The 23,884-nt window shown below is 35.4% G+C and overlaps 1 protein-coding gene across 1 annotated transcript in view; it reads right to left on the bottom strand.

Moving 5' to 3' along the window:
- Nucleotides 1-23,884, bottom strand: part of RNGTT (RNA guanylyltransferase and 5'-phosphatase) — a 197,704-nt gene that overhangs the window by 145,289 nt on the left and 28,531 nt on the right. The window contains exons 7-8 of the mRNA XM_067294005.1: nt 22,702-22,811; nt 21,765-21,866 (exon numbers count right to left, since the gene is read on the bottom strand). Coding sequence (XP_067150106.1) covers nt 21,765-21,866; nt 22,702-22,811 — 212 coding nt within the window. The remainder of the gene's footprint in view (nt 1-21,764; nt 21,867-22,701; nt 22,812-23,884) is intronic.

Below are 23,884 nucleotides of genomic sequence, written 5' to 3'. Positions count from 1 at the left end.
TTAACTCTTCAAAACACATAAATTTACTCAAAACTAAAACTGATCATAAAAAGTATGTTGCATTTTTTCTTAAAAATTAAAGAAACCATGGGGAGGGAAGGACAGATGCATAAGTGAGGGGGAAAATTACATGCATTAATTTATTGTTTTAAATAAAGCATAACTGGCTACCTCTGCAGTCCCATATTCATTACAGTTTTAAGGTGCATGTTTTCATTGCAATTTGCCTTACATACAAAATAGCTTCAGAAACAAGTTCTAATGCATCAAAAGAACTAGCAGTTACAAAAACAGTATTTGTATCATGATTAGAAATATGATACAAAATAAGATCTTATAACTGCTTTGAAAATAACCAAATTGTTAAAAGCTTTGGTTTTGGCCACCTGCAGTAACCACAGTTTCTGATGACATATGGAAGGCTTCAAAAAGCAACACTAACAACACTTTCTCTAGATCATTCACTCAGAAAATTTTTTTACAGAAATGTACTTAAAAATTGATAGCTGGATAGCTCAACAACAGTGCTAAGACTCCTTCTCCTTCAAACCACAGTGCTCATGTTGCATCTCTTCCTTCTCCATTTATCTCTTTCTTTTTTTTAATTATTTTTCTTTACACTGTATATTCTAAATGGCAGTAGCAACATCCACTTTTATGGATTGCATGCAAAAGATTTCAAATCGGAGATCACCAGGACTCACAATCAAAGAGAGAGTGAGAAAGATCATGCGCTTACTTGGCAGGGGGAAGGGGAAGAGATCTGGGTTTCAGGACAAGAAACTAGCCTAATGTAGACCCATTTGTCTTCAGTCTCATGACAATATCTTTGCCTAATTTAGAAGCTGCACAAGTTGTCTGCATGAGTAAGACAGGAGACAGACCCAGGTGCGCCTGTTCTGAAAGAGGTTTTTTGTTTTATCTTGTTTTTTAACTGAAAGACTGGACTCCCCTCCTCCCCCAAGATTTGATAAACTATTTTAATTTATAGATTTAATATATTCAGGCACAGCAAGGAAACACAGATATACACAAACCACATAAGTGTTTTACTTGCTGCAAACTAGAACTCAAAACCAATTAGGCAGATGGAAAAAAACCTTTTACATTATCTAAGCCATCACCTTGACATAAAACAGCCCCAAATTACATACTTATATACGGAAGTCTATCTTTAAACTGTCTCCCATAGCTACCTTTGAAAACACTTTTCTTCCAATCCATCTCACAATATTCATCTATATTCCCTCTTTGAATTTCTTTTTACTGAAAAGAGCTAAGCATATTCAATTCATATTTTGTTTTAGAACAAGGACTATATAAATAGTCCTTGAACTTGCATTCTCCCTCTACATTGTGCTAATTTAAATCATTATTACATATTCATTTCAATTATCAAAGTTTTCTCAAAACAGAAGAATCAAGTTATTTCAAACAGTAAGTACAAATTAGCAATACTGGCAAATCAGCTGGTAGTTTTGAGGGAAGGTTGTGCTACCTGTGTAAAAGTACAGATGACTAATTGCACATATACTTTATCCCAACCCAGTGAAAGGAAAAAAATAGCCCTGAAATTCTAACCAATAGACAGAGAACTGCTCTGTATAGTGAAAACCAAATCTCAAAAAAGCTTAAAAGCTTTAAAAAACTTAAAGTTTACATATCAGCTAGCAAAATGCATAAAGTTTAGCATAAAAGCTACAATTAGATATATCCCATATATCTGAATGGTTACTACCAGAAAGTATTAACCTTTCCTTAGGAAAATAATCAGCAAAAAGAAAAAATTAAAGAGATTTTTTTTAGATCATGATTTCTTGCTGCTGACGCCTTGTTCCATCTTAGCACTCAGAGCGGAAAGCACCATGGTGCTTTGCTTAAATAAACATTACTGCTGAGTGTAGTCATATGTTTCTGGATGTTTGAGTTTGTTTCCACACATCACTTTGTTATAACAAATTTTTACTGGCAATATGTGGAAACAAACTCAAACATCAACTTTGTATGCAATAATTTCAAGCTTTCAAACAGTACTAGCACACACACAGTATATGGCAGAGGCAAGTCTTTTTCCCCCAAAATAACATCTTAAACTTGCTTTCAGTTATCCCTCAAGGTCAAGATTACAGCTTAGGTTTTAGAAGGCACTATTATAATTCAGTAATTCAGAACAGCTTGTTACAGTTCGCTCACTCTCCTGCTATGCAACATAGTAAAATAAGCAGTAAGCCTGCCAAGTGAAAAGGTAGATTTAAAATATATATGCATTTTTAGGAACTTGTCACATTTTAGGTAACTCAGAATGATGCTAAAAGTAATCATTTGAACTTAAATCCAAATTTCTAATCAGAGAAAACAAGGTATAACTTCATCCATTTCCCTCTCAAATCTCTCTTGTGTCTCTAATTTGTCTGCTTGGATTTCCTAACACTTCAAATACTACAAACTCACGCAACAAGTGACCTATTCTATTGGCTAAAGCTGTAACGCATTCAGTGGCTGGGAAGTGAGTTTGATTTCTTTAACAAGCCGTTACGGAACATTAAGATAAAGACTATTGCAAGGCTAATTTAAGGAGTCAAACTCTTCAAGATGCATGATACACATTTAGCATGCTCAAGACCAGATTTTTTTATTTTATTTTTTTTTTAAACCAACAGTATTTATTTATTTATTTAGTCCACACATGCATTCAATACACTGAAGCGTCCTTATTAAGGCTGAAAAACTTTGGGACAGGGACCCAGTCACCTCAAGTTCTTATTTCATAGCATATAAGTTATGCCTCTTTCTCCAAATACTCATCCATAGTTATATTTGACTTTTTAGCCCTCTGAACCAATGCATGCCACAAGTTTTCTTGGTTCCTTTGATTTTTAGAGTGCCACAACCACTGTGAGTATTTTTTTGAGTATAGCAGCTGGAAAAGACATAATGCAAACCATAAAATAATCTCACAAATGTCAAATAGGGGAATATTTCTCAGCTAGTTACCTCTTTCTTTATATCTACCTCACTCATAAGTAATTTGGCCAACAGAAAAGAAAATATCTTTGTTCAACAAACAACAATCAAAACAAGGGTAGATATTTCTTTAGGCCTCCATTAAAAATTACAAGAAATTTAAAAGGCTATCTAAAAAGTTTTGTTTCTTTAAAATTAAAGTTATGTTTTTAAAATAGCCAGACCACAAAGTTTTGTTTCACCATGATTATAAACAGCAGGATTTAAGAAAAGCATGGATAAACTAACTCAATTCAAATAAAATATCCATTGTTTATATAAAAACTCTGAAAGTGATCTGAAGTGTAAATTTGGTCAAGGATGGACAGACAACTCTCAGAAGTGTGCCATAAGCAGCTGATAATTGAAAATGCACAAGAACCCTAAGAGCTATGCAAACATGTCAAGGTTTTGGTTAAATTGAACTTATTAATTTATCAGACTTTTTTTTTTTTAGTCAAAAACATAAGTTCACATGTTTGACGTTAGGCTTCAAGTTTTCTCCAGACTAAATTTTACACTTTCTCAGAGTAATCTTGTAAATTGATCAGTAAATTTCTGAATATTATCTGAACATGCCCTGACAGGATATATTTGAAGACGTTAATTAAGATATCAGCAGCATAAGCACTTACACCAGACTAGGGAGTGAGCTTCTGTGGACAACACCACATGTGCAAAAAAAGAAGAATAGCAATTTCTCATATAAATTCAGTAGGAACTAAAACAGCATATAGGAGCTTAACTGTCATGCTTTGTACTGCATACTGTGAACTATACGTGCTACTACAGCTGTACATTTATTACTAATTACCTCTATTGTGCAAGCACCCAAAAGCTCCAATTAGTAACGAGGCCCCATTGTATTAGATTCCCTGTAAGTACACAAGATGACATGGTCCCTGTATCTGACAGCACAATCTGAATTGAAAAAAAGACAAGTGCATAAAACAGCAAGACTGGAGCAGCAATACAAGAGTAATAACAAAACTGCACAATTACCTTTGTTAATTATACATAAAGCTGGAGAACCGTCCTTGAACGACAAACAGCAGCTCTGCAAACTGCCAGCAAGCCATTACAGACCCCCTGATACTCATCGCAACAAAAGTTCTGACGAGGACTTAAAGAAGAAAGGGTTGCACCGTCTACACAGATTAATCTCACAAGCAGATAAAACACCTGCAGTTATAGCAATGGTGTAACCTAAAGTTCCATTCGAAGCTACTTCTCCTTCACTTCTGGTCCTGAGGCAAGGTGCATTACTCATTCTAATTGGACATCAGCATTAACAAGATAATTCAGGAAACAGGATGAAAGTTTCATTAAGAAAAAGTTACAGCTCTTGGCATTAGACAAGCAGATCTCCAAATCATTCACCAGAGTATTAATTACTTTCATCTTGAAACTTTAAAAAATTTCAGCAACCAAACATCATTTTGAAAAGTTTCAGTCTCCTCCTCAAAAGTCAATTATTTTTAGCATGTCCAAGGTAACTGGTTCAGATGCACAAGTTTGTTTGCTTCCTCATATATCCTGTAGCTGTTCACACAGTGCATACTATTTGGACACAAAACATACATGTTAGAAAAATGATTTTATGTTGTGGGGGTTTGGGGGGGGTGTTCGTTTTTTGTTTTGGTTTGGTTTTTTTACAATTTCAAGGCTGACTCAAGCTATAGTGAAAATGATAAATTAAAAGCTCAAGTTTCTCCCTTCTATGAATGTTTAGTATTTTTCATCATTAAATTTAAAAGAGAATTTCAGAGAAATATAATTTAAGGCAAAATCAGGCATACTGTTTATGTCTCCCTCAACCTAAAGTCATTCAGCAAGTCAGCAACAGAATCATATCGCCCAGACTCCAAATGCAGTCCTGCATCCCCTAGAGCATGCTGCCTCATTCCTCCTTCCCAGCTTACTAGCACTGATAAAGCTGGCTTTGAAAATCCTCCTCAGCACAGTGCCTAACAGTTTGCAGAGCAATTGTCAGAAACATTTATGGTGAATTGGTCTCCTACAAGTTCACAAAGTTTTGCCACTGACTTCATCTTATGATGTGCATTACTTATGTTTAACTTACTTCCCTCATTCACAATCCTAGCAACTACTCTACCATAAGATCACATCTGTTTATTTTGTACTTTTTATGGCTTTTATAACCTTAGGTATAATTATATATATATATATATATATATATATATATATCACAGCTTCCTCAAACTTTGAGAACTCATCTTCTGAGTTTAAGTTCGATATAAAATGAAATTTCTGAAATCTACAAATAGTGTTTGGATTAGAAATAATTTTTAAAGGAGGCTTAAAAATTTAGGAGTTTTCTTTGTCCCACATTATTTCATTAGACAGGATATAAGAAAGAAAATTTATTATTATTATTTCAACAGGCTATCATTGTTGTGGCGCTTTTTAATACACTTGTGTCTATATCATCACATTAAAAGACAACAAAATGTAAGGAATTCTATCATTAACTCTCAGTGCAAAATACGTGATAGTTCTTCATTCCCATTACACAGGCTGGAATTCAGTTTTGTGAAAGCTCTGCCATTCCATACAAATAAGCATTGCCCATTTCAGAATAGCAATTAGTATCACTAATACGTTTGTTGATAGAGAGGCAACAGTGAAATCTTGTTGTAGATATCAGTTTTAACTTCTTAATTTCCTTTAATGACTGGCAATATTTCAAAATCATAAACATGTAGCCAAACCTTAGATCCATCCCCCAGGGTGGGTTCAAGTCACTTCACCACTTCACTTTGGACCCTGCCACTTCTTTCAGGCAAGACATCAGCTTCTGGCCAGAAGCATCAAATGGGGTGGAAAGGCCCACAAGAAAGCAAATTAATTACTCACTGCCCTCTATCCACTGACACTAGAGAGTATCTATCAGTGCCACTAAAGGACTTTCAGTTCCATGTCCTGGCCTGAATCCAGACTGTGCTGGGTCTAGAGTAACAGTTTAGATTAGATGAGTGTGAAGTTGGCCTGTGGCAGATGGAGCAATACACCCTAAAGTCCTGATAAATAGGAAAGGCTCAGCTTGCTTTCTTCTCTTACATTAATTGCTGCTGGCAATGGCCACCACTTCATACTATGTCTCCTAAAGGTTAACAAAATCGGGATACAGGGCCACTAACGTGGGAAATTATGTGGAGATTAATAATATTATTTTCACTGTGTAAACAAAAGGCAAACACTATATTTTTAATAGCCTACCAACAGCTATGTCACAAATATAATTTTCAAAGTTATAAACACATTTTCATTTGTACAAGCAAATAACACATCAAATAGCATGAAATACAGTTGCACATAAACACTTTTGTAGAATTACATATTTGACTTGGTCATCCAAATTCTGAAAAAAAAACAAGCCCTTGGAATTTAGCCCACTCTGAAAATACCAACACTTCATATTTCTCTCACTTGCTTCTAGGTCAAATTCTGCCATCAACACTCCCTCCGCTATTTTAACCTAAAAATTAACTAGATTCTGACTGGCAGTCATTTCCAATTAACAGCCTCCAGCACCAATATTTCTTATTCATGACCTTGCATTTTCTACAACTAAATTCCCTTCCAATTTTATTATTTCACTCTTCATTGTCTTCCAGTCTTTGTACTGACTTGTCTCCTTTCTTTGCTCATCAGAACATACTTGTTTGCTGTTTCAAAATCCTTAACAACCACCTACCTGGCTGCTCAGACAACTGATCCGAACATCTAACACTCAGGAATTTCCATTACGGCTTTCTAAATACTTTCTTCCAAAGCCATATGTTGATATTTTCTCTCAGTCCATTCTCTATCTACCTTACAATTCTAGCAGTAATCTTCATTAGCTTCAATCTCTACAATAATCTAAAGAACATCAAAATTTTACTGAAGTCTAGATGCATAAGATCTACCGTTATTCCTTTGCCAAAAAAAGTATTATTTCCACTTTACAGGTATACAAATTACAAACTATTTGAACTCGGAAGAAATTTCATTCCTCTTCTATACTGAAACTTTTGTGTTCCTCAGTCCTAACTCCATTAGCTAGTTCCCTTAATTTATCCAAATCTGCCATTTTCGAAAGGGGAAACCTTTATTGATCCATTTTTACCTCACATTACAATCAAAATGCTTTAAATTTAAAGAAGAACCTTTCATCAATGAATCAAACTGATCTTCTACAGGCAAGATTTGATTTTTTGTTTGTTTTCCTCAATATTAAAATAGCATGTTGCTAGGCCACTATTTAGTAAATAAATGTATCTGCTATTATTTCCAGAAGCACCTGGATTTGTCACTGCAACCAATCAATTTCTCCTCCAATCAATCCCCAGAAAGAGAGAGTGGAATTCAGCTTCTGATTAAGTTTTCTAATTGTAAGGTGTCTATTTTAGGGAGAAATGAACAGCTCCCTAGGCTTCACTGACTGGGTTGACTAAACTCCTATTACGTCTGTAGAAATCTAGACACACAACTAGCACTATTGAAATGGGCTCATGACAATTCTAATGAAGCTGCATTCAGCAGTAACTCAGAAGTTTGTCTTAACAATCCTATAGTGATTAAAAAATTTTTTTCTAACCTTCAGTTACCAAGAAAATAAAATGTTATTCTTCAAATTTTATTTGCCTCTTCCCTAAACAATAAATGCTTTTCAACACTTGTGTTCCAGTCAAAAAAAGTTATCCTACCATATCTGCTATCCCAATGCCTAAGTTCATGAAATATATTCCAATATGATTCATGTTCTGAATCACTTGTTCAAGCGACTCCAACTTGCCATCCTGGCTTGATACTAGCATAGAAAATTTTCATTTTTTTTCTTGTTGATTACATCCTATATCACAATGAAAAGGCTATGCTTAATTTCAATATCATATCATTCATCAATTCCATTTGCATATTTAATATCTTAGAACTTCCTTTTCACAAAACTCTTTAAGGTGGTATTCCCTGCAAATATACACCTTGCATAAGTTCCCACTATAGGATAAAGGACACCCCACAGCTCATGCAGATGATCAGTCTTCGTTATCTGTAATATTCATCAGTCTCCTACACCGTTGTGTCACTCAACATCATATTCTTTTTCTTATTCTTGCCTGCCACCACTCTCCATTCCCAACTCTGACAGGGTTTCCCTTTTCATTTGCTTCCCTTGACAGCTCAAGGTCCAAAGATTTTTTTGTGACTATCACAACCCTAAAAGTCACAAAAGCAAAGCAGTGAATCTGCAGATGACAACACATACTCCAGAAATCTTCAGAACGCCCCAACCTGCAATAATGAACAATGTAAGTTTCAATATCTAAAAAGTACCAAGGCTCAGGCAGGAAGAGGTATGGAAGACCGCACGCGCACACACACACACACCCCCACGCATGCACACCCCTCTTACAATGTTCTAACTTAACTCTGCTGGCTGAGAAAGCAGATAGAGCAGCTACTTTACAGAGGTCAGTGAGAGCACTTAAGCGCAGCTGCAGTCAAAAAAAAAAAAAAAGCAAACAAGTCATTAGGTCACATAACTAATAGGGTGGTGCATAATAACAAAACAATGTTGCACCACTATACAACTTACTGGCATACCCTCACCTGGGATACTATGTGCACCCCACATTAATAGGGAAACCAAGTTTTGAATGAGAGATAATGATAATGCTATGGAGCATGAAAAAACTCATGCATAGCTAGTGTAGAAACCGGCACTGCTTTTCTCAATATAGTATCATAGTTTAGACTTAGTTCAAAGTTTTGTTTTTCCTGTTTTATAAATCAAGACTAAAGATGTATTTAATTAATTTAACAGATGGCAAATTCAAAACCAATGTACAACTATTTTCTATATAATGTATTATTAGACTGTGCAATTCTGCAACAGAGTTGGTAAAAATAAGAATTTGGCGAGGTTAAAAAAAAAAGACTATCCAGTTACAGTGTATCCAGATTCTTGACAGTCATCCATGGTTTTAATTAAGTTAGAGTGCTGCTGAGTTTTTTGTTTCTTTCTTAAAGGATATTAAATCTTATGGGTTAAAATTAAAGCCATCTTGTTATTCATGATTTGACCTACAACAAACAGTACATTTATCTATAACTAATATATACTGGAGGGTTCTTAGAGTTCATTATAAAGCATCTGATGTTCAAAACAAAGGAAGAACTAACTAGACAGGATGTGATCCAGATACATAATTTGTGTACTATCAGATTTTTTTAATAGATTCACTTTGTGTTACCCAAATTTTAATGATGCTAAGTGGCCAGCTACATATTAAAGTAGTTTTCCATAGTCCAAGGAGAAACACTATCAGAAAACAACTGCCCCAAAAAAAGTTTCCTTAAGTCTTCTAAAATTACCCTCTCAATTCTTATTCAATGTAAATGTTCTGATTACTTCTTTGAAAAGCTAATCATGTGTTCCATCAATCTGGTGTCTCAAAATGGAATGAATTACTGGATTCTCTTACCAAAAATAAATTTTAATATTTATTGTAAATATTCAGCTTCAAGCTTTCTTGAACTTTGCTTGGCTACAACCCTCCTCCACAAATTTTAGTCTGAAAATATCTTGTAAATTTAGACAAAAATTCATGCCTGAAGCAAAGGGCTCAAAAATGCAAAGAAGGTGCTGTGCAGAGGTATACTAATAGCATAAATGAATTTAGCTTCAGACAAGTAGCTCCTTCTCCAACAAGAGAATCGTGAAGGTCCATAACATAACAGTCAAGAAAAGGGGTATCACAACATCAAAAATGCAGGTACCCTTAACTTTGAAATGATCAATGCCAGAATGTATGCTAGATCTATTCAGTCTACATATATGGCACAAGCCACAGAAGAGTACAACTGTCACTTGTGCTCACAGATTGGAAGAGCAGTTGCAAGTGAAAAGTGCTGCCCTAAATATTTATGTAGTTCTACTTTACAGACTGAATTAAGACTGAATAAGCTCATTCTTCTCTGAATAAGCTTAATAAGTTATCCTTCATGAATGTGGCCATAGTCCCCCCCAAGAGAACCAGCAGCCCAGGACACAGTGTTCCATTCTCAAAAATGGTCTATGAGAAAGGAAAAAGGGGAAAAGAAAAAAAAAGTAATCATTGATGCACATAGCTTGAACATCAGGTACACATGCAGGCACACCATTTATCTTGATCTAATTAGAACTTTTTAGGACTACAATTGAATACTCTAAGATTAGTATTCATAACACAAACTACTTAATCAGCATTTTAATACATTAAATCTTTATAAATAATCAAAAGAGCCTGCTTAGCAGACAATCTGTCCAAATATTCAAACAATTTTATATGAATAATTAGTTAAGTAGTACTTTTCAAAAGGCTTGAGTTACCCTTCAGAATTATGCAGCACCAAGTCTGGTATTTCACAAATACAAAAACACATGCTCTTCTATGGCATGCTATCATACCAACAGCACTCCTTAACCACCAAGGAAAGCAACACCAAACCAACAATTTTCTTCTATCATTTCATTTTATTTTTACCACCCTAGAGTCTTGACTCTGTCGTAGGCACATATAAATGAAAAAAAACACAAACCATCTAGAGTAAGAACACACCTTCTTTGGCCATTCAAGTTGATCTGAATCCAAATTGGGGATGATATATCCTGTCATACATATTTATTCATTTCTCTACATCAATTCAAAGACTTAAAAGACAGACGCCAGAGGAGAGAAAAGAAGCAAAGTAATATAGATGTGCCTTCATAATAAATAAATAAATAAAAACACCCACCTACTCTAAATGCAGGTAAAAAACAATTTCAGAAGCATCATCTACCACAACAGTCGTGAAACTAATACCCCAGCCTATAATATACATCTCTATTTTAAAGCACAGTACTTCCTTGTGGGAACTTCTTAGGACCAACAGTAATTATATACAGTAGTTACAGACATCAGTCTTTCACCTTATGACACACTGCACTGCCTCATTTGACCTACAGTCTTTCAATTAAGAAAGACTTTTCCTCGTTCATAATTAATATAGTCAACAAACAAAACTAATGAGTGATCTGGTTACTCCCTGAGCCTGACTACGAAAAAACACTGACAAATCCTATTCTGCTGCAAGATCACCAGAAAGTCTAGGTCTGCTCTCATTCCCTGTAGAACACACAGGAGAGGAGAAAAGGACATGTCCTATCAGGTGGAGATGATGAAGGCAACCTTGTGCTGGAGATTCTTTACCTTGAGACAGTGGACACAAACTTAATGTGCTGAGAGTGCCCTTAATTTTACGTCAAATTATCAGTCTTGCCTCAAATTATCAAAGGTTTTGGGGTGGGTTTTTTTTTTTCCCCTCGCTCTTAAATAAAAACTCAAGTAAGGATGCAATATTCCTGGTTCCTATCACTCTAGGAAACAGGCTGATCTCAAACAAATCTTGTAATCATAAGGTTATTGTCCAACACATAAGGGATAACTAATAAGATGCAGAATGAGCGAAAACTCAAATACCTCAGCTACCAAAAAGAGAGAGCATCTTTCTGCTCCCAAAATATATCTTGCCTGTTTCTTCCTCCCATCTTCTCTTCCACGCCTACCTAAATACACTATATAAAACCATGGATCGGGTAACTGCTTTTTCAGAAAATGAAAAATTATTTGAGTGCTGCAACATCTATGAACTGCTCTTTTCAGCAATCACTAGAAAAGGCAGTTTATATAGTTTTCTCTTCTCAAAAAGCATAAGTCAAGCAGGTGCAAGTTTTGAAAGAAAAAAAAAAAAGCATCACTTTATAATCTAGAATCCAGTAAAAAGCTAAACTATTCTCAACTTTAGAACTGACATATGTGACCCTTATATACTTTAGCAGAAGCTTAACATTATATCATCATCTCGAACTTCAGAGCTAAACTGCAGGTGCTCCACAACTGATTAGTATTATAGCCTTAAAAGCTATTTATAGCTTTTACACTAGATTGGAGGGATAAAAAAGCTTTATTACAACTATTTCAATAAATTCTACAACTTCATTTTTCTAGACAGAACAGATGCTACCTCCAAATTAAATATATTCTTCAAAATAAATTCAGTAAAGTAAATCCTCTGTGGATTCCAGATTCATCCTAAACCAAGGTTCCTCCAACTGTGGAAGCAGAACTACAGAACTAGTTTAAAAACGTGCAAGTTTGTTTCCTCTTGAACAACACCGTCTAGTAGTTAAAAGTGAGGACCATACTAGGGACCATGCCATGTAAACAAAAAGTACTTCCTGAAGACCTGAAATTGTAGGATACAACAAGGTGGTGCAGATTTAGGAATAAGAAAACTGCAACACTTACTTTATCCTTTTAACTAAGGTTTCTGTTTCACATCTTCTCTTTAAAAGACATCCTATTTTGACACAGTTTCATAGGAAGAACAGAAAAACCCTTACAACTACTACTTTGAGATATTCAGTGAAAATAATAATCAGCATTTGAACAGCAACTGTCCTACACACACATGAACAAAGTGTATAATTAGCACTCAGCAACTGAGGCTTTGCACATCGCTCAGTTATATAAGCTTGTGCTTTGAATAAAGCTTATTTAGCTTGAAATCCAATCACTTGAGTTAAAGTCCAGTTGTTCACAAAACCTGTCACTCCTATAATAAAAGCATTTGTTTCTGAAAAGTCTATTCAATACATGTTCAAACCCAAACCCCTGAACACCTGTCCTTTAAAATTTCAGACCATAATAACGTGCCCCAATAGAGTAAGAGATACACAGCATTACCAACTGACAGTGCACAAAGCTGGTAAATATTTAAAGTGTATTTTTTAAGATGGGAGTGGGGGGAGGGAGAAGGACAAAGAGAAAGGAAGGGAAAGTGTGGTTTAAAGGTTAAAAGTGCCCAGATGAGGCTAGTGTGGGGTCTTCCCCCTGTCATATCATTATGGGGCAAACACTCCTTCCTGACGCCAAAACTGGCAACATGTACAACCCTGAGCACGACTACATAACAAGACACCCAAAAAGCAATACATAATTCACTAATACATTATCCATCTAGGGCCAGAAATGAGGCCCCCAGAAAGGTGAAATCCATACCTGAGAAAAGCTCTGCTGATAAACATTTTTCAGTGACAAATGGTCCTAAACCATCTTGTTAGCACCATGACCAAAGCCATCTGTCAAATCTCAAAGCCCTACATCTTTGTCCTCCTCCTCTAAAACAGGCAAGAATCCACTAACAATTGTGTAAGACTCCACTTCAAACATTTTCCACTCCCTGGCATAAACTTCTGTGTCCACAAGAATCTGGTCATTTGTACCAATCTGAAGATTAATCTATGGCTTCTTTCTCATTCCCAGAGTCTCATTCAAGCTTAACTCCATAGTAATACCTTTGCTCCCAGGAGACAATCTTTCTGTTCTCTAGATCTGCTTTCATGACAAGCCTGTCTCTTGCTCTTAGTAATGAGTTCTCAACTGCATAGATTTAGGGGGTTTTTTAATTGCATTAGTGCTACTCTCCAATATTCTCCATCCTCCTTTGTTCTAGCTATTATCCCAACTTCCTCTAACCTTCCCCTCTCTCTCAGGGATGGCAGTTTTTCATGAACCCACTTCATTCTCTCTTCTTTAATCCTTTGCAGACTGGCTACCTTTTTTCTTCCTTGCCACCTTATTTTAGGTTACCTTCTCTTACCTCTTGATTCCTAAAACAGCAAACCTCTTTCTCAGTTTTCTCCTTTTCTTGTAGAGTTGTTCTTTAGAAATGATCACGTATTTTCACAAGTTACTCTCCTCACAAGACACCTTTTCATAGTAAGGATCTGCAATTTCTCAATTATGCATGTAAACTTCAACTCATCATCTACAGGGTCATAGGACAGAAAAAAGTACATATTGTTCCATTTAAATTCAGGGGAAATCTTTAAGCCCTGTGTTTGTTATCTTTTAACAATATACATAAAAAGTTATCATAACATAACATAACAAGTAGACATCCTTCAAGCAATTGTCACAAATATGTTTCTGGAGAGCCTGTAACTTCCAATGATAAAAGTTCTTCATAAAAATAGGAATTTTCTTCAATTTCTACAAAAAACTAAACTTGTGATACCTGGGAAGCTATCGCGAGTTTGATAATTTTAGTAACTTACATGCATAGGATTAATCATATTTCTTAACAAACACAAAGAGGTGCTCTGTTCTCAAAGAGGTGCTTTACACTCTGTCTTTACTTGTTTGCATTTAGATCTTTGTAAACCATCAAATTCATATGAACATTTTTCAAACACAATAGCCTTTGGCAAGCACTACCTGTTCTGCATTTTTTCAGATAGCTGCCTTACCATAATTGAACAGCTATAGTATGAAAACTTTTTTTTTTAAATTAAAATTGCATGTGTACAGATGTGAAAAACAGAAGATACTCATACAAATGTAGGAAAATTATTAAAGCTATTAATAGCTTGCATCTTGTTCAGGTCAAATTTTAACATTTTAAAATATAGTCCTGTTTGATTGTATTATTTTGAATTACTCTATAGACATTTTAAAGCTTTTTATTATTCTTAGTGGTAATAGTCTTTTTTTCAAAATTGGTGTCTCATTACCTTACCTACACTATTCCTGCCTGAACATTCAGCTCCACTCATTAGAACAAACATCTGCTACAAACATTATTAATGAGATATGTATCAAGGGATAGAGGCAAGCCGCTAACCACCTGGGCTAATCACTTTACAGTACAAAGTTGGTAGCAGAGTCATGCAGTATGCCTGAAACATACTGTAACAATTATCTGATCCTGATAGCAACCGCTATTTCTGAAACCTAGCCCTACATAAATTGATACATTTGCAAAGCCATACATAGATTGTAGCTACTGCTAACATACAGCATATACTTGTATTAACAAAGCCAAAATGCATCATTTTAGTAGGGGAAATTTTTCAATTTGCCCTTTGAATTTCTGTGCCTCATGAATAGATTAGCATTAAAATATTTTTAAGACATCAGAGGTTTAACAACTGTTCCGATAAACATACAGTATGGAATTCACACCATTCAAGCAAAATAGCTGCAGTGAATTTTTTTTATAATTATTATTTAAGAAGTGTTTTTTCCTCAGAATTGAATGGCTTACATATAATATTTACATATGTGCCAATAACTGGCACAAACAAAATACTTTTCCAAAGGGACACAATGACAAGTGAACTACAAAGCTTTTTTAATTTGTCTATATCTGAGTTGAATGTATATACATGTTTATACATAAGCTTGATAAGTTATTATTATAGCTCATGAGATCTAGTCAACCCAGAAAAAGAAACCTTGAGTGATTCAGCAGACCAGCCACAAAGCATCTACTGCAAGCTTTACTGAAACACTCCGTACAAGGCACTGACTACAATGGCAGCTTAGATATCTCCCATGCCTGTAGACATTGGGGTGTCTTAGGGTGGGATTCAGTTTGAGACTAATTGTGGACATCCTTTCCATGCCGCATTGTGCTAGTGCTCCATGAAGCACTGTGTAGCACACGGCTCACTGGGTCACAGTCCCTCTGTAAAGAAAGAGGAGAAAATGAGATCAGATCTTAACAGCCTTCAGTACCTATCACACTACACATCAGGACTTTTTCATATGCTTCTTGACACCCCTGGAGGCATGAAAGCCCTGAAATATTTGCTGTCATTTTTCAGTTTAGAAGGGTATAAAATGACAAGAGAGCCGTACTGCCAGAGTGCTGTTCTTACAGCATGTGCTATGGGTATATGTTACATACTAAGGCATACAGTGTAAGAGCATTCAGGAGTGTTTGAGAGCACAAAACCAAAACTGAAGGACTACCTTGGGCAGGAAGAGACAAGTATTTATCCATACTATTTGCTTATGTTAAAAATTGGACCAAACTATCCAGACAAATGTACCCGAGTTTCCTTTTGGAGCAAAGACATTGGCTTGCTCCAGAAGGAAGTCTGGAGGGAGAACAAGGTGGTATGCAGTGGTGATGCTTGTGGCACAAGGGCTCTGGAATAAGGCAAGGAACAAGCAAAACCATCAGTGTAGACACATATACTGGGAATCAGTACAGACTAGGTAAGGATAAGCCAAAAGTTTGTGAACTCTGATCTCCATGAGAACAGAGAAAGATGAGTTTCTACCCAAATCAGAATCAGACCCCATACATTTACATAAGTGTGTATGATGCTACTCCAACTAAAATTCCCCCAAATACTTTATAGACCAAATTACTGTCAAATAATTTAACTAATCAATTACACATTATTTAGTCAATGCAAAATGTTAAATAGCACTTTTATGAAAATATTTTTTTTTAATTAGGAGAAGAAAAATAAAGCCATATTAAGAAAGCAAGAAACATGCACTGTTGTGCCACTGTAAAACACAGCCCTTAAAACCAAAAGGGTAAAAATTCAGCTCCAGCTGAAATTAATAGGAAAAATAGATGCCTTTGGAAAAAAAAAAAAATGTCCTCAGTGAAATCACTAACATTATATGTCAGTTTAAGACAACCTACAAAAAGGACTTAAACCATGCAACCTCTTGAGAAAACTACTTCTGCAGAAATAAAATGCAAATATTTAACAATGGTGGAATATGTGAAGCTTGGCTAAGCTGAACAACTATTTTTCTTAACCAGAATGAGAACATTTTATTTAAGTGAGAAAGTATGAGATAAGGTTTTAGTTAAATATCTACTTTTCTGTAAGTCAATACAAGAGACTATATAGGCTCTGTAAGAGTCTATGGAAGTCTTCTATAAAAGTCCAATCAGGTTGATGAAACAGCAGTACTCTTTAAAGGAGAAAGAATAAAGCCTGCAAGCCAAAAAATTTTGTAATAGGCAAACCTCGGACCGTTATACCTAAAACACGCTGAACAGAACAGCTTCAGAATAGGGGATTAGTAAACAGATGTCCACTAACTTAGTATGTCTCAATATTAAATTCAGCAAAATCATGCCTATCAACACAAGCATTCAGAATAATTAATGAAAATCTGTTTAATTGCAAACTGAGTCTAGATCTCTGGAGAGTTTTTGGAATTATGTCCAATGTAAAAATTGCCGGTCATTTTTCATTGTTGACTAAGATAGCTATCACGACACACTGTCTAAATGTCCAAATGGTGACTGAAGTTTTCATCTGTAATTTTTCTTTTACAACATTTTTTCAGCTCAGTTTCATTAATATTGGATCTCTGTAGTACTCTCTTCTCTGAATATATTTAGCAGTCTGAGCATCTCCACACTCAGCTTTAAGTTGCCTTATGATCTGTATTGAGATAATTCAACAGAACTATTTAGTTCCCTCAATTTTACTCTTCAAAATCCATTCTGCTTAGGCAGCAGTCTAGAATTTTAAAAACACAGGATATAATGTCCAAAATATTTAGAATTACTATACAGAATTACATGCCCACTTAAATTTCTTTCACAAAAGGGATTCTTTCAGGTGCACTACTATTTTATATACAATTATTTCACTATTCCTAATGTATGCATCCTGTACACTTGAATAAGAAAATAAGAATATTCCATAAAACTTGAATTTTCCAAATGAATAACATAAAATATGAGATAAAGAAATACTATCCATACTGAAAACAAGAACACAAAAGGAAATGGGAAAGAAAATAGCTTACAGTCCTACAGCATAGCACTAATTATTTTTTTATGGCCTCTTACTGTTTGTTCTAAATCATATCAAACTATATTAGCTAAGTTTTGAACACAATATTCTCCAGTGAAAATGCACACAAGAGGCATTGCAGATGAAGCTTTTTTTCCTTTAATACCAAATGGCTTTCTATAGATAAACTATTTTAAAAACATAAAATTATTTTCTGCTATTTCTATTTCTAGAAGCAGTACACTTAGATTTTTCTAAAGCATTTTCATAAATACCTTTAATACATACAAAAGTACCAGTGTAAATCAGTCTCTAAAACAAATGCTTCCTTAAGGACAGATATGTAAGAAAAGACAAGGATTACCGATACCAACATCTGAGCCACACAGGACATTAATACTTTGTAAACATATTTTCATAGTTTCATAAGTAAACTTCATGAGTAGTGTAACTGAAATGTGGATTAATTGCATAATGAGTGCAAAGACTCTCATCTGGCTCCCTGCGTGGTCAGTTTAAGTTGGCTGGGTTTGTGTGTTTAGGCTCAGCAGCATTTGAATGCACCTGTACTATTCTCAGAATAAGCCCAGATCTCCCAACAACCTATTTCTGTAACCCGGCTTTATGAGAACACCTACATCACATTTCTCTCGTGGTTGTGCATACAGTTAGCCAATGTTAATAAGCCCAATATTCCCAGCCAGCTCCTAATGCTTGGATGCAATACAGAGTGTGAGCTTACTTTGTACTTTCACATCATGCTCTGCCCAAGCTAATAAATCATTGAAGTACAGAGAACACAAGAATTCAGAAAAACTCTAGTAGACAACCTACACCATTTGTTGTTTTAGTATCAAAACTTTGTCTCAGGTAATGAAATAGAGTATGCTTTCTATCACACAGTGCTAAAACCAAACAGTTTTTACCTATGTCAGTACACAAAAAGAGTAGTTGAACTTTACCTGTCTGAAATCACAAATCCTGACCTTCTCTTTCTGAAAGCATACATCTCATCCATATAACTGATGCTTTCTAACTTGTGCACGTGTGCAAGTCTAAAACACTAAGCAGAAATGAGTGTAACAGTCCTCTTCTTACTACATGCACATTAATTATAGTCACACTTTTTCTGATTAAGTCAAAGCAGGCTAAAAAGATATTTAATTTTTATTCACTTAGAGCAAATGAAGTTATTCCACTCAGCACAGATTACAATTGTTTTAATATTATCATATGTGAAGAACATATTTTAGAAATAAAAATCAAACTATTGAAATGAATGAAAAATACCACCTTATTTAAATTCTTCCTGCTGTTGAAACATTATTATATGATATAAGAAACGCCATTATCAATTACTTCATGGTAATGCCCACCATCAAAAGGAAAATTGTGATCTAAATGCTATGAGTAGCATAGGTTAAGGCCATTTCCATTAATACCTGAGACTCTCTATTTTAGTTTTGAAACCAGAAACACTGAAGAAAAATAGAAGTTTCAATCCCTACTTATGACAGTTCCAAAACCTCAAGAGAATGGTTGTAATTTCAAAAATGTTTAACCTACTAAAAATATTCAGATTACATGTCCTATGAAAATAAGTACAATTACAGTTTTGGAATTTTATTTGCAGAAGATTTGTTTATAGGAAGAGTCACAGTATCTCTTTGTAAGAGTACAAGGACAATAGAGTATCTAACACCCGGGGTTTTTTCAACATGATTTACTGTAACAACACACTGGAATAGCAAATATGTTCTATCCCTCACCCAAGATGTTCGGGGTGGAGAAGGGAAGGGGGCAACCTGTGTGACACAACTTTTTCCCTACAAGACTGAAAGCAAAGAAAGGAAACACTGTAGAAGATGTTCAAATCAGAGCCTCACAAACTAGTCACCTTGAGTCCCTGCCCTGGAGGATGCATCATGCAGGATGCAGTATTCTTAATAGGCTAAACTGCTTTCCTCTTTTAGGAGGCTCTGGTTCCAGCCAATATAGGGAAGGTGATGCCTAGTCATGGTAGCAGTTAGCTAATACTGAATGCATTTGCTAAAACATTTACAGCTATCGATTGATCTATGCTAGTAACAACATTCAATAAAGCAACAGCTAACAGCACATTTCATCATAATTCTCACAAAGCTGTTCAGTGAATTTGATCAAGATCATTAGGTTTTGTTAATACTAAAGTGTTGAAATACTAAAATTGCAAAAAGGCAACTGCAGTTGTAGAAGTTATAAAGTAGTAAAAACAGGAATTCCTTGTTTATTAGCACTCTGTTGCTGGTATTTTGCTCCCATCACTCATACTGTGCAAGTAATTCTTTGATTTGTATATTGAGAAATAATTTTATTATTTTACAAGCGTAACCAGCTGACTCCCAGCCCTTTTCAGTAGGGCTGCTTAGGTACAGTGGACACCAAGCTAAATATAAGCCAACAATGTGCTCTTGTTGCCAGACAAGAGCCTCTGTATACAGGGCTACATTAGAGGAACATGGCCAGTAGATCAAAGTACTGTTAACTCCTGCTCAGCACTGGTAAGCCACCCCAGAGTCCTGCACCTGTTCTTGGCACCCTGGTCCTGGAAGGGTGTAAAGAAATCGAAAAAGCTTCAGTGCAAAGCTACAAAGATGGTCAGGAGCCTAGAGGACATGACCTACAAGGAGAGGCAAGAGGATGCTAAGCAGTGATCTAATGCCAGTCTACAGGTTTCTGAAGAACAATTAAAAACAGAGCCCAAACTCTTCTCAGCAGTGCCAAATGATGCAAAAGGCTACGGCTACAAATTGTGTTTTGGAAGGTTCACTTTGGATACCGGGGTGCAGAGGGAGGTGTCCAGCTTCCTTCCTGGGTGGGTGATACAGCCCTGAACAGACTACCCAGAGCCTGTGTAATCCTTGTCACTGGAAGTTTTCAAGACTTGACTAAAAGCCACAGTTAACCTTGTGCAGTGTTGGCAATAATCCTGCTTCATGCAGAAGGTTAGATTAAACGACTACCAGGAATTCCTTCCAACAGACATTTCCATAATTTTATGATTTTTGTATGCAATGCCTCAGAGTCTCTTAAAAGCAAAATATTTCTGTTTTGCAAAATGTAAACTGGAAAATAAGTCAAATGAATTGGTCCCTAGAATCCTATTACAATTTTTATTACAGCAATCGGTCACAATTGGGTGGGACTGGCTGCCCAAATACAGGCATCTGGTATCATCTGAGACACCACAGAATAGCTCAGATGCACTCAGGATGGGGCAAATATGACACAGAGCCTGTGTGAAACCCACACTATTCTGTACTAGCAGTTGGAGACATGGAAGAGCATCCTGTGACACCTAAAAACGACACCAGATGCAAATGTTTAGACAAGTGAATTCCATTCTGTTGAGACAGATAAATAACCAGTTACAATCAGAGAAAGAAGTTTCTTGCCATTCCGTGTTGGTAATATATGGAATTTCTTCTATTTTGAAATGCTAACATGAAGGAAACCACAGAAATTAAATACAAGGATGTTTTTCAAACCAGAATGAATATCACTGAATAGCTTCAACACATCAATCTGATCAGGTTGTAGTCTGGTACAAGAAAACATCACCTCTATAAAGAAAGTATGAGAACTGGTCTGAGAACATGAAACTATCGGCTCTCTAACCAACCAGAGCTACAAGTTTGAACAAAGGACCACAGTATGAATAAAAGAAACCCATGAAATTTCCAATATTAGTTGGCCTCTGAAGAATCAACTAGGAGTTTTAATTTAGTTTTTATATGACAAATTCTTTAGCTTAACAAATTCTTACTGTTACCTCAGATTATTTTAAGACATAGTGAGTCTTGCCTGACAGACAGGCAAGGGTCATGAAGAACAAGATTACATACATTTAACTGTCAGTCTGCAGAACAGCTGCTAAAAAGAAACTGGACCGCAAACTTCAGTAAATGTTGGGTACCAAGACAACAACAAAAAATTAAAACTTTGAAGTCAGTTTTGTTGTTAGAATATGCTTTGTCCATTGTACAACCAAATTTGCTTTCCTGAGAAAATACAAACCGTCTACCCTATTTGTTGGGTTTTTTTCTTTTTCCATTTAAAATAAACTTACCGAGTGCCATCTGCTTTCCAGCTAACTTTGTACGGCTTCTGCTCTAAAAATTTAATATTTTGCTTGTCCATGGAAACAGGCTGTGCTCCAGGGAATCCAGACCTAAAAGAAGAACCATGTTTATTCATGTTCTACTAAGAGTAGCCACAGAAGCCAATGCATTTTTTACATCAGACTTAGAGAAGCCACAGTTTGTAATAGACCTGCTGCAATGTTAACTTTCAATTAGAACATCTTCCTCAATAAGGTATTTTGCAGGAGAATCCACATGCATTTTGATAACATAGGTATTTATTCATGACAGAAAACTGAATTATGTAGAACTTCAAAGTTGTATTTTTAGGGGAAGAGAGATTTGAATTCAAAACTGAACTATAAGCATCAGCAAGTTAGGGAAAACTATGAGCAACTGTCTGAGTCTTCTGCTTTAAAAAGGAGAAGTTTACAGTCTGAAACATTAAAAACAGTGCTCCCATTAACACTGGGCACAATTTCAAGTTGGCTTTAACTATGTTAAAGAACTAAAAGTGAATACTATACCTCAAGACTGAAGTGTAATTGCAGTTGTATGAAAAAGTCTATTGCTTGGACAAACACTAAATTTTACACAAATAACTGGACTAGACTAAACTTGGAATTTGCGTAGCAACTATTCATATGAAAACATTTTGTTAATCTCAGAGTAGAAGCAATTTTAGAATCCTGTTTCTTAATTCCAACAGTTGATCATTCTGTTACATAGGAGAATTTATGATCTTCATTTGTTTCACTATTGAGCACTCCTGAGGTGGCTCTTCTGTTTTTTTAACAATCCACCTGAAAATACTGTTGCCTTTTTTTCCTTTTTATAATGAGCTTTTTCCTTCTGCAAAACTAGAAACATAACATTTACTTCTAGACAGCATAAATTAACAAATGCTAAATATTCTTCTCATACCCTTCCCATCCACAGAACTGCTGACATTTTTGCTGTATCCCTCCTAACTTTGGTTGTGTTGTCACCTGGGTCACACATCTAACTGTTACTCCTTCCAAGAAAACTGCACCCTAAATAAAAAAAGAATATTAAAAAAAATTAGTATTTAAGTCTTCATAAAAGCAGATCAGAAAATAGCTGTGAACCTCTACACTAAAAGTTAAAGCCAAAAAACTCTTTGGGATAGAGATTCTTTGTTCTGCATTTTAGAACACGATGTTGACATGTCAATTCAAGATTTAGGATCTTTTACAATACATGACCATCACTGGCAGTACGAGCTTAAAGATTTCTTCCAGTCTTCCTCAACACTACTTCTTCTCCAAATACCACAATACCATCATTCAGTTTTGCTGTATTATGGCAAATTTATTTGTGAGCCATATTATGAACCCAATCAGTGAAATGAGTTATTGGGGGGCTAGGGGGGAGAGGTAAATGGTAATGGATAGGCGTAAATGGTAATGGATAGGCACTATCTAGCTAGTATTCTCAGTAAAGTTCCCATGTCAAACTACAGAATCAGGGTCTTGCACATTAGGGATCAAATTAAACATCCTCAGTATACAAAAAATTATACAATAAAAAAGTAAAGTAAGGCATGTATATGTGGATGTGAATCTGAACTTAAACAGTATTGTAAGATAGGAGCAAATCACTGTACATTAAAGGTTATAAAACTCTTCCTAGCAGAAGTCTTTGTGATGCCATTTTTAGGTACGTCAAAAAGCATGGCCTCAAAACAAACAAACTGGAAGACAAGGACAAAACTGAATTCTATGAAATGTTAAAACAAAATTTTTTAAATATGACTACAAATTCATAAATAGTAGTTTTAAAGCAACAGTCCAACACTTTCCCTGATTCGTAGAAAATAAAAGCTTTTCACCAACAGTAGAGATTTAGCATACGAGACAAATTTAACGAACTTTGTAATGAACGGATTAAAGTCACTGGGAAACATCTATGAACAGTATTTTTCTAACAGCAATCTCGGCAGATGAAAAAATTAAATCCTCCAAATCTCTTTGAGATGCATGATTTCAACCGAATATGTAAGTTTTATCACACCTAAATGGTAATTACAGTATAAGAAGTTTAATTACATGGATTTTACCTCCTCTTAGGTGATCTAGCACATTCT

This window comes from Apteryx mantelli, chromosome 3 (assembly GCF_036417845.1).
Source record: "Apteryx mantelli isolate bAptMan1 chromosome 3, bAptMan1.hap1, whole genome shotgun sequence".
In the NCBI taxonomy this organism is placed as follows: Eukaryota; Metazoa; Chordata; class Aves; order Apterygiformes; family Apterygidae; genus Apteryx; species Apteryx mantelli.
The sequence above is the reverse complement of the archived record's forward strand: the minus strand, read 5'-3'. Positions and strand labels throughout refer to the sequence as shown.